This window comes from Macrobrachium rosenbergii, chromosome 20, assembly GCF_040412425.1.
Source record: "Macrobrachium rosenbergii isolate ZJJX-2024 chromosome 20, ASM4041242v1, whole genome shotgun sequence".
Taxonomy (NCBI): Eukaryota; Metazoa; Arthropoda; class Malacostraca; order Decapoda; family Palaemonidae; genus Macrobrachium; species Macrobrachium rosenbergii.
Window position 1 is genome coordinate 17,061,634 of NC_089760.1, and position 12,511 is coordinate 17,074,144.

General features: G+C 36.8%; 1 protein-coding gene and 1 long non-coding RNA gene across 4 annotated transcripts in view; one reads left to right on the plus strand and one right to left on the minus strand.

Annotated features, from left to right (window-relative positions):
* Window positions 1–5,570, plus strand: part of RpII33 (RNA polymerase III subunit RpII33) — a 24,251-nt gene extending 18,681 nt beyond the window's left edge. For all 3 annotated transcript variants that reach the window (XM_067122037.1, XM_067122036.1, XM_067122035.1), the window contains one exon: window positions 4,774–5,570. Coding sequence is in view for 1 of the 3 variants with exons in the window: in XM_067122035.1 (XP_066978136.1) it covers window positions 4,774–4,955 (182 nt within the window). In the remaining 2 variants the exon portion in view is untranslated. The remainder of the gene's footprint in view (window positions 1–4,773) is intronic.
* The window catches only part of LOC136849094 (uncharacterized), a 15,066-nt gene extending 3,249 nt beyond the window's left edge, over window positions 1–11,817 (minus strand). Inside the window, exon 1 of the long non-coding RNA XR_010856234.1 lies at window positions 10,895–11,817. This is a non-coding gene — a long non-coding RNA (uncharacterized lncRNA). The remainder of the gene's footprint in view (window positions 1–10,894) is intronic.
* Between the last annotated feature and the right edge of the window lie 694 nt (window positions 11,818–12,511).

The window sequence follows — 12,511 nt, forward strand, 5'->3', positions numbered from 1 at the left end:
TTTGTGTCAGAATTTTTGTTTTGCTTTGTTCACATTTTGCCTCATTTCCCATTTGGTCTAGGTGTTCATCAGTGCCCCTTTTCCAAGATTTTCTGGGCTTCCTACTTGTCTTCATCATTTTACTTCCATATCTACTACTTCTTTGACTTTTTCATCACATGTTCAGACCATCTCAATCTTTGAGATCTTAAGTCTGTTTTCTAGCTGTCAGACTCCACATCTCTCCATAACTTCCTCATTCATAATATGGTTTTCTGGCTAAGGCTCTATACATTCTGTATAAGGAATCTTGTTTAAAAAGTTAGTTCTCAGTCACTGACTTACCTCTAGTAGATGACAGAAATGTCTATTGCTACTGCAAAGGTTATGTAAATTTTTTGTGTATACTGTATTGCCTGCCTTATTATTCAGAAACATATATTATTATGATAAACAGTTTAGCCATATTGGCATACATTTTTCTGATGTGTTCAGCACTGCACATGGGAGAGAGAGTATTTTCTTTTTTATAAGTAAATCTAACAGTAAAAGTTAGGTCTTTGTTGTCCTAAGCTGATTGTTATTTCATTTTAATTAGAAATGTTATGAACATCTCATGTGCTGAACAGTATGAAGATATTTTGTTCATATTCATGGACTACTTAAAATTTCCTGTGAAAGGAAAGACATTTTCTTTTTGTAATTGTGTTAAGCCTTTTTTAATACAATATTAAAACATCTCTGTAAGAAGTAACATGGATTGTGATGTTACACTTATTGCTTGCAATTTGTGAGAGAGACCACAATTTTATTTTACATACAGCTTGGTAGCCTACTAATGAACATGAATCTTTTATCAAATTTTTTATTGTATAGAGCAAGTAATTTTTTTAATAATTTTAAGTCTGAAGGTTCAGCTGAATACTTGAGTTGGTTTGGTTTGTTTTAATAATCTAATAATGTTGTTTTGTTTTGGTGAACTACTATGCATGAACAAACTTTAAAATAAAACAGTTTTCAGTTACAGCATTAGAATTTTAAGACACGTTTGAACAACAGCCATTTTGTGATAAAGTGAGAAAAGGATTTTATATATTGACATTAACATTCCTTTTAGTCATGTTCTTACACCTGAGTTTATACATGCTTAAACTTCTCTTAGTATTAATATTATTTGATATGGACCTCATATATATCGATACATAAATATGGGCTCTTTATTTTACAAGACCATCCACTGCCTTCTTGATGATTGGCAAGCAGAGCAGTTAGCTAGGTAGTTGGTAGACTGACAAGAAATTCCTTTTTTGGACAGATTAGAGTTTTCTGCTCTATTTCTGTGCCCCAGCAATTGGGTGTACTCTGGTAAACTGTGCTGTATTGCTAATTTTGCATTTTTTTTAAACGGATAATTCATGCTTAGTTTTGTGATGGTAAGTGAATATGGCAAAAATATAGTGTCTTAGTAATTCAGAGAATGGTACCTAAAGTGCACTTTGAGTAGCATTTTGATGACAGCTGGTTTTTGCTTTGCTACTTTTTCCCACCCTTTGATCTTCTAAAATAGTTATCAAACATCTTCAGCAATGTTCTGTTCCAGTTCTTACCACTCATTCAAGAGTAAGACCTTCACACCAGCTGTACAAATCAAGGAATTGACTCCTTGATATGATTAAATTATTTTTATGGTTTCTGATCACATATTATCCTTACTTGCTGTAAGACATACATCAAATTAGGACTATGTGTAAAGCCAGGATCATTTTAATGCAAAGGTTTTTGCTTGTAGTTTTAATGCCATATGGTTGTCATCAAGAGGTGTAATGAAATCCAGAGGATTAATTTTTATGTTAGGGGTAAAAATATAAGCCCCTTCCCCCCCCCAAGTTGATTCGCTAAGTTATTAGACCAAAATATGACAAATTTTAAATCAATTTGTATTTTTCATAGCTAACAAACCTTCAGTCTTAACGTAGGGATAAATTCTCTGGCGCTAGCTGTAGTCCTGTTAAAAATAACACAAGGAATTGGTGGCAACGGAAGAATAATCTTCGTGAGAGGAAGAATAGGCAAGAGGAGATTTTGGTAAAGAAGAGGTGGAACAAGAAGGAACTGGAATGCCTGCCATCATGGGAGATGAAAAGCCTTCCCAAGATGGCGCTGTTGGTTTCCTCTTATACTCCCTCTTGTTAACAAATCTTTTCCATTGCTCAGGAGACCAAAGACAACACTCAGAAAGGGTTACTTATGCTGCAAACGTTAGCTATGCACTACTACAAGTGGAATGTGGGTCTGTAGACAAAGACGACAAGTAACGAGAACAAGGGTTATGGGAGGCTTGGCAGAATCACTGGTTTGCATTTCAGGCAATACGAGAAACACAGACAACTCAATATCACATAGAAAACACACAACAAAGAAAGAAAGAAAAACCAGAACGCCGAGGCGAAAGCGGGCAGGAAGTGCAGCTGTCTTACTATGAAGGCAGTTAGAGAGAAACTGGTATGATGATGCATAACGGGTAAAGCAGGTCATGTAGCTTCCTCCTTTTCCCCTACTGGCTGATGCCTGTTGCCACCAATTCCTTGTGTTATTTTTAACCGGACTCCAGCTAGCGCCAGAGATTTTATCTGTATGTTAAGACCAAGGTTTGTTCCATATATGAACAAATGCCTTTTCCATATGGAAAAGTTCGGGCAAAGATGAACCGTAGCAGTTTCCAGATTAAATATTAAAAAAGCGTAATATTCAGGGCAATTTTACGTCTTAACCTGTCTGTCATGCACCCACTGACCCCATCTTGTTGGTACAGTGTGTCAGGTGTGTTATCCAAAACCCCCAGAATCACATAATGTACATTGTTTTCTACAATTTTCAAGTCATCATTTTGACCCTTGCTTTTTTTTTTTTTTTTTTTTTTTTTAGCATACCACAATAAATAAAAAAATTTTGTGCCTTAAAATGAGACCAGAATGAGTAACATAGCTTGGAAATTAACTTCATAGATGACAAACAAAACTGCAAATTCAACATAATTTACATTTCCTAAATACACAACCTAAATTCTTTTATATGGATGTGGCCACAACTGGTTTGGTCATCAAAGCTTGGTAACAAATTAGTTACTGGTGGAAGGTAGGTGAATTACATGGTGCCACCCACTCATCTGTCAGTAGACCATGCACCGTTTGTGAAAATCAGCTGAGAGACAATGTTCATAGCAGGCACAGGCATGTACTATGGAATGTCATATTTCTGGAACCTTCAGGACAGGACCCATACAAGCTGAACATATGATCTTGCTCTAAGCTGGGGAGCCAAGGACTCTGCTATCTGCAGCATCCATCAAAGGTCAGCCGTGAGCAGGTACACACAGTGGCATGCTACCGGCAGTTAGAACAACGCCCATATAGAATGAGTGTACCCTCTTGGTTTTAGCCAAGAGCATCCTGGGACTGTGCCACTAGTAACATGTACCATGTAATAATAAACAAGTTAACCAGACTATTAAGTTACAAAGACCTCAGACTATATCATCAGTAGTGTTACTTCTCCTAGATGCAGACCCATTGTTATCCTCAATTTTTGAGGGATTACTAGCCTGTAGTTCGGTACAAGGTACACTTTCTTAAGTATGTTACACAGGGCACTGTCTAGGTAGTATTAACATCCCTCATTCTGCCTCCAGCTATGTTCATGTTTTTATTTTTTGGTCTCTTCCCAGCTAGATGTCCAACTTAAATAGTCTTGCTTGAATTTTCAAACCTTATTTAAGAAATGGGAATATTAAAAATTGTCATTATAGTAGTAATTGTGTACCTTACACTGCATTTGTAGTATTGCCTCACTGAGGACCAAGTGTTCTTCACAGACTTTCTTATGAGATTTGTAAACCTGATGACATTTTTTCTTTCTTGCTTTGTTTTGGGCAGATGAATATTATTCTATGCAATATCGGTCCCCTTTAGCTACATCATTTCAGATGATCTTGGTTATGAGATCCTTCTAGATTTGAGAGCTTTCTTGTTCTTTCAAACAATAAGAGATAACTATGCTTCATTGGTGGATGCAAATTGTAGGTTTTCCAGGCAGCGCTGGCCAAAAAATCTCTTTTTTCTTGCGATCATGGCTTTGGAAATGTGACTCAAGATTAAAAATTTCTAAGACTTTTGAATGTTTTATCTTGGTGATTTAAGACCATCAAATTTATGTACCTTGCAGAGTTTATCTTCCATTATATTCAATCCCATTCCTTTCATAAGTGGCAGAGTACCATCTTACGTACGTTCCTTCATTGAAATGCTTCCTTTCTTCAGCTTGTCTTATGTATTACAATAGTATCAATTCTCATTAGTTCTTAATTTTCTCTCCATGCTTCCTTCAGTATGGAGAACTCATTCTTGAGGTATCATAACTTTCTGCTGGACAGTGTTGTGATGATTGCATGGGCAAAAGTTAATTACAGGTGCCATAGCACCATACATGTTTTCTTTGTCATATACTGTTGATTGGTATGAAATATCTTCCATTCCTTTCCAGTGCTCTTTCTCTGGAAGGTTTGGTGATGGCTGTGTGAAGTAGGTCCTAAAGTTTTGTTGTATTATTCGTAATTGGTGTTATATGTACCCAAGATGCTAACTTTTGGGTTCTTGAATATGCCTATTTATCTTGGCTTTTGTTTATTATTAGTCACTATTGTTTGTAATTGTGGTTGTCTTTTTTAAACTTTAATATCCAGAAGTTACAGAAGATTCTTGGGATCATCATGGTAATTAGTTTTTCTTTTTTTTTCAGATCAAGCTGACTTTGACCCAACAGCTAGGCCAAATAAGTTTTATTTCAATGTTGAATCTGCTGGAGCTTTGAAACCAGAGAATATTGTCATGATGGGGATTGCTGCTTTGAAGAAAAAGCTTTCAGATCTCCAAAATCAACTTAGCATGGAAGCACAATCAGATGCTTTGGCTATAAACTAAATGTGCTTCCCTGCGTGTAACTTTCATTCATCTCATTATTATCGTAAGATAGTTTCACCTTACATGAAAAAGCATCATAATTCCAGAAGAAAGTTGAATCATTTTCTTGATTCATTGCCTCCTCAAGCAATGAATCATTAAGTCATAACAATTTGGCTTTTGAAAAAGGTTAAAAATTAGATTCCAAGTTTAAGTTCAAGTGTATCCTGTTAGTAATGACTCAAGTGATTATTGGTAGGATAAACTGTAATAAACTTTTGTATTTTCCATATTACCAATGTAATGTAACATTTGTCGCATTATCTCATTTATATTTAGGTTTAGGGAAATCTGTTTTAGATGCATTCTAAAAGGTACCATATTATGGAAAACTAGAAGCGAGTTGTAATTGAAAATGTTGATGTAATTTTCTTATGATAATGGCCTAAGGTTTCTAGTAAAGTATGATGATAGTGGTATCCAGCATTTTACAGGAACTCAAGAAACTGGAAAAATGTAAATTGTATACTATTGCATTGTTTCAAAGATTTAACTTCTCATTCAGTACACTGTAATAACTTTGATAAGTCACTTCATGAAGTGTTTAAAATCTTCGAATAAAATACATTTTTTCTACAATTTTTTTAATTCTCATACTTTTACTAAGGTTGCATAAATTTTATGCTCAAGACATAAATTGCAGTTACTGATGTAGCGGAAGTATCTAGATGACTTGGATTTTCAGAGTACCAAAGGGCTGTAGCACACTTGACAAAAATTCATTCACCACAGCAAACATCTAATGCATCTGGATAATGGTCTTTCTGAAACCTTGGGTGGGAAAGTGAAAATACTTATAATCAATACATATGGAACTTAAAATGTAAAAGGTAAGTAAAGAGGTACGAGATCATCCAAATTATTTCTAACAAAACCTAACATTGCTTATTAACAAAGAATGGAAGTCCTGCAATGTAAAATTTTTCTTATCCACACTAAGAACTGCCATGAGTGTAAACTCAGATGGCTGAGAGGTGGCGAAGGGCACAGACCTCTGCTCCAAGACATGCCTTGATTCCATGGGAGAGGAGAAGACTTACTGATCCAGAGGGGGGGGGGCTACACAACAAAGGGTCTGACACCTTCTCTCTTACAGAGGAAATGACAATGGTTGATAACTGCCTGGGGGGGGGGGTCCTTACCCACAATATACACGGTCAAATTCCCTACCTGATGAAAGACGTAAACTAATAATGTCTCCAATTTACCTATCAATTTCTCCTGAACCACATAGGAAGCAAAAGAAGGCAGAAAAGAGAGAGAGAGAGAGAGGGATCAAACCTATCATGCAATGATGATGGAGGAGGAGGAGGCTGTTGTTTATAGCCGGATTGAACGAATTGTCTACCTAATCTATTGGCCTCTCATCTCCTGATACCTTATAAAATTCTCATCATAACCCTCCCCAAGTTCTCATACCAAGAAAAATAAAATAAAATCACAATCATTACCCCTACCAGTATCATCCATGTGATTATCATCCAAACCAAATATATTTGGTTTACACAAACGTCATCTGTACAGGACCTAATGCTTCTATATCTGCTTGTTGTGGATAACACAATGGGAAAGAAACAAGTACAATTCTGTACAGGAGAAAAACAGCCAGAAATAGTCAAATTACAGTCAATTCAAACTGTATGCACAAGGACAAAGCAGGAAAAATTCTGATGAACATAAACAGCAACAACACAAGTGATAACAGACAGCCTATCCAGGTCAGCCAAATGTTATTCTTTTGATTACTTTTAATGCCGATTGTACCTAACAGCACAAAGATGTTAGCTAACTTCAAAAGTACATAAGTTCAACCCAGATAATTCCATTTATTGGTGAAACTTTGAACAACAGAACCACATGAAAACAACATCTCATATTCCCAATATGAGATGTCTGCCTCAAAAGGTGCATTCCAAATAATATGCACCAAAATACTAACACAAACACACAAGCTAACTGAGAGAAAGACCAGTGTGACCTATCAGTAATGCGGACCAATGCACACTTCATTTTGTGTGGTTGTAGAGCCAGTTTGAGCCTGACTATCTGTGGTCACAATTCCCCACTTGAAACTCTAAAATTCTCCCCTATGCGGGAATTCCACCCTGGATTAGAACCTCTGCAGTTTAGACCAACACTTGTGGTTTGAGTTTTCATAGATTCAAATTTTTTTCACTCAGGTTTCCCAAACATGCTTAGTACAAAAGGTACGCTCATAACTATCTCTTATTCACTATAATTAAAAATTTTTTCCAGCAAAAGTTGTTACCTACTCAGATTTTTTCTAAGTTGTTTGTTTAAGCTATCACTGTCACAAGAGTGGAGCTCCCTACTGGATTTTGTCTGTCAAGTGCATTGTGAGAAGGAATGGATTACGTGTCTGTAATGTCTACTGTTATTTTCAACTGGAACTCTGGGTGCAAGGGAAAATGCAAAACCAAGATTGGTTGTTTTGTTATAAGTTTCACAAATTATGTAGGATTTTGAAAATCAGGTACCACTTGAAAAAGCTGGTTACAGTCTGCAGTTATGGTGCCCTTGGTTCATTGTGTTCTTGCTCCCTGGATTATTTTGGCTGAATCGCTAAATTCCATGCCGAATTTTATTTTCACACAGAGGTGGAACTTACGAAGACGAAGAAAAGATGGCAATATAAATTCTCAATTATTGATTTCCTAAGTACCTTCTTGGAAGGTTCTTGCCTTCCACCATAGAAGTTAATTTTGCTTGTGAAACACTAGTTAACACTCCACAGTCTGACACCAAGCAGCCTTCAACATCTAGGGAAGATCCTGCAAGTCTGAAGGCATCAGTCCTACTGATAGTTCTGATTCAAATTAAAGCAAGTTTGTGGAATTTTTTCAAACTAATATCTTGCACTAGGTTAAAGACCAGGTGCCCTAGGTTAGGTAGCAACCTTTTTAAAAGTCATTAAAAGTGTTCCAAGTTAGGTTAGGTGGTCGATGCAGAGTTAGGTGAGGACCCGGCATCTCAGGTTAGGTTAGGAGTGGGGGGGGGAGAATCCCCCCCCCCCAGCTAGGTAAGGACACAGCCCCAAGTTAGCTAAGGCAAGAATATAGGTCTAGGTGAGGACCTGGCATTCTAGGTGAGGACCTGGCATTCTAGGTTAGGTTAGGAAGGGGCCTTGGTCTAGGTAAAGAACCACCACCCTACGTTAGGTAAAATGGGGCTCCCCAGCCAAGTAAGGACGTGACTCCAAGGTTAAGTTAGCCTAAATCAAACCATGTATTTGATATGTTTTGTATTTTTCCCCACCCAATAACACCACTTTCCCACTGTGGTCCCCTGAATTGTAGGATATAAGGATGGGGTCCAATATCTCTATAACTACTTATTCGCTAACAAAACACATGTCAGGAACATTCAAAGTACACATTAAAACAAAGGATGATTATATGTGGGGTCCAACATATAACTGCTTACTTGCTAACATAAGGAATGTCAGGAACATTCCAAACACACATTAAAACATAGTAAAATTATATATACTTTGAAAATGCACTAATGGTTTAAAGTAAATTTTACCCAAAGATCTCTGAAAAGTCCAAGTGGGAAACAACATTCATGGATAAATATTTCAGTAACAGTAAATATGCGATGATTTTAGTATGATTTTCATATCAAGAATATCAAAGTGACTTAAGGAAAATGCACAAAACTCCAATACCATGAACTGGTATTAACCCTGAATGGACGGGCATCATCATATGATGATCTACAACAGGTTTTGAGTGATGGACTGGCTAACTCATATGAGTATTAATATTATGTGTCATACAATTTGGATGAATTTAGCAGGAAAGATGCTCATAGCACTTCAATGGTCCATAAATAACTTATCGTAACTGTAGTAGCTCACCACAGGAGTGCCAGGACAGAGGGGGATCAGTGTGCCTTGAGACTTGATGGTGGAAACGTATTGCCCCTTTCTATCCCATGATGTCTTTTCATGTATTTGCTTATACATATATCCAGGGATTGCTGTTGGTTTTAGTTCTTATCTTTTATGATAGTATGTCGACTATAATTGTAATTTTGCAAAGAAACATAAGAAAGAACATGTATAACTCACAAAAAGTTACTGCTACTGCATCTGACCATCTCAGTAAATCTCATAAATATTTTAAACAACTATACTCAGAACTTATTACTAATTTTAGTTCTTGTCTGTTGTGATATTGTGTGAGCTGTAATTATAATTTTACAAAATAAAAAATAATTGATCAAAAAAACATGTATAACTTGATGAAATTAGCATGTTTTTATGAATGTCTTGTAAAAGAGGCCCCAGACAGGGTTGTAAATAGTCACTATAAACTTCCTGTGGAAGGCAATAAAATTTTAACATTTTTTTCCTACACCTTCGCATTTGCATATCTTCCGCTTTCCATTGATGTGTTTTTTCCTTAAATTGGCCAACCTTAAAAGTCTGCCCGGTCTGGGGGTGTGTTGAATACATATTTAGCCCATCCCTTAAGGGTTAAAATACAATACATACAAGTCAATGGACAATTCTCCCAATCAAAATGCCATACGTGTCAAGTGGTTTAAAGAACATCATGTAGCCAGGGCTACATGATTTGGAAACAGGATGGTAGTCAAATTAAAACTGTTTTAACTTCCATTAGGCTTGCATATTCCACAGGGGAATCACTTAAGTCTAACACCACAGGTTAATGTGTAAATACTTGTAGGTTCATCAGTGAAGAGGGTTAGCAAACAATTGATAACTGTGTGTGTGTGTGTGTGTGTGTGTGTGTGTGTGTGTGTGTGTGTGTGTGTGTGTGTGTGAGAGAGAGAGAGAGAAGAGAGTTTTAACTTTCCTTAGACCACTGAGCTGATTAACAGCTATTCTAGGGCTGGCCCGAAGGATCTTATTTTACATGGCTAAGAACCAATTGGTTACTAACACCACAGGATTAATGATCCGTTAAAGAAATGAATTTCTATCACCAGAAATAAATTCAACCTTCATCAGCCAGCCGAGGATTAACTGCCCATCAAATGAAAGTTGATAACAGAGAACAAAGGGCTTGAGAGAGAGAGAGAGAGAGAGAGAGAGAGAGAGAGAGAGAGAGAGAGAGAGAGAGAGAGAGAGAGAATGATTTTTAAGAAATTTAGGTCCTCAAGCCAGGCACTGGAGCACTTTTGTTCATTTATCAATTTGGACTGAGAAAAGAGGGAGTTTGGAGTGGTTGGACAGTAAGATAAAGAAATCCTGAAAACAAGAATGATATACAAGGATCTATGGATGGAAATTGGAGAAAAACCATGCTAGGAGAATGATTTGACCTGATGACTGAAGAAGGTATGGGGGAATGGTAGTAAAGCAGGGTATAAGGCTACAACATGTGTGCAGCTGGGAGACAAAAGATAATCTATGAAGCAAACACCCCTTAAAATTGCCTACTATGCACGATGTGAGGCCCACAGACGAATTAACTGATGTGTTGGTTATTTGTGAACATTACCATAACCTCGAAATTAATGCAGTCCACTTGTTTTACAATAATAGCCTTGATAAGCAAGCATCTAATGAACAGTACCAAGTTCTCTTTATAAAATTCTTCATTCCTTTGACTTAGTAACATGTATATTTAAATCTGAAATCATACTGTTTTGTCTTTGACTAGAAATCATAGGAATTTAGAAAAATAAATCTGGATATTATTCTGAACACCAACAATTAGCACTGGCCTAGCCTATATCTCTGTGCAGGGCGCAAGACATCAACTTGAAGAGTTGCCAGTTAACGCTTATTCTTAGAGATAATAAACAGCTTGTCCAAAGATTCTGTAAGGTTATCAAAAATTTTCCCCTGTTGGTACGTGGACAACGGTAATGACACGGTAAATTTAACAGAAGATCTGTAAACTTACCATTCTTTGTCAAAAACGAGAGCATGGGCTGCAGTACGGAAGGCTCCACTTTTTCTTGACGATTGAGCCTAAGATTAAACAAGTACTTGAAAAGGATGTTCGTTTCTGCAATTTCCTTGCCGTAATAAAGCTCTTCTTGATAAAGATAAGTTTCCTTTCATAATCACACGGATCTTGGTACAGAACACTAACAAAGGCGAAGGTAGGTGACTGGGTACCGGCCTATGTGTCAAGTTGAGTTCACTTAATCGGTACTGCCTTTGCATCAGCACCACCTGAGCGTGTTGGTCCTGGTTTCTTGTTTTTTCTGCCACATTTTATGCAGTATGCCTTTCTTCTCGTTATCATTTCTTCTGTAAACAAGAATTTTCCTGCTTTATTTTTCTAACTTCCTTGATAAAGTGTTTCACAAGCAAAATTAACTTACATGGTAGAAGGTGAGAACCTTCCGAGAAGGTCCTATGAAATCACTAATCTTTTTCTTCGTCTTCAGTAACGCGGTCTGTTATGTTTTCTTTTTCATCATCTTATTCTTTTTACTCAAATCTGGGAACAACCCTAAGAGGTCAGTGATATGCAAAACAAGCAATATAAATCGCTCATGTGGAACAAGAGAAGACGGAGTACGGAATCGGTGAATATAGAAAGGTGAGGTATCACACAAAATCATATTTAAATATAAAAGTAACAAATTGATAAAAACCAAGACAATGGCACGTCGCACCGAAAAGCTGTATTTCAGCCTCTGTTAAGGCGGCCAATAACGTTCGGCCTGTGCAGTCGACCTGAGCAGGTTAATGTGGACAACCTGCACATTTTTTTTTCTGCCTGTGCAGGCAGGCAATCCGAGCAAATAGTTCTTCTCAATCGATATACCTGCGTGGAAACGACCAGCACAGGGTTGCCTGAACGTTAGTAGTGTGGGGAGGCCATCTTTTTTGCTCAGTGAAGTCAGTACTCTATACTGAATCTGAAAGTTTTTATATCTAAAATAATGATGTATCGGAGATTTTTTTAAATTAATTGATGGGGATGTCAGATTAATATACATTTATAATTTGGCAATTTTCCTGAATGTCCTGCAGATTTCATTGAAACCTGTAAGCATGAGCCTGTTCTTGGGCAGGTCAAATCCAAAAGCTATCATAACAGATTAAGTAGAAAAGGGCTGCATATTTTAAGTAAGTCGAAAAACTTAAGGAGACTGATTCTGCTGTTGACAAGGACAGCATATTTATCTTTGGTTATAAACCATACATGCAAGTCAGTTTTTAAAGGAGAATAAATATTCAATAAAGCAAAGTAATGTAAAACAAGAATAGGCCTACTTGCGTCTATTCATGATTATGCATCATGTATGTAATTAAGTTTTAAAATGCGAGCAGAATACTATCCAGCTTAGTAATGAAGTAAAATAAAATAATAGTAAAAAAATGTATGTTCAATCATTGTTGACATCGTGTTAAAAATGAATAACAGCCACTCATTCACTGGACGTCTTTTTTAGGCGTTTCTTATTTTATGTTCCTATCAGCAAGCCAATTATTGCCAGAGCATCGTATGTTGGCGCCATGGCTACTATAGAGAACTGAGAAAAAAAAGTACAGGCAGACCTGA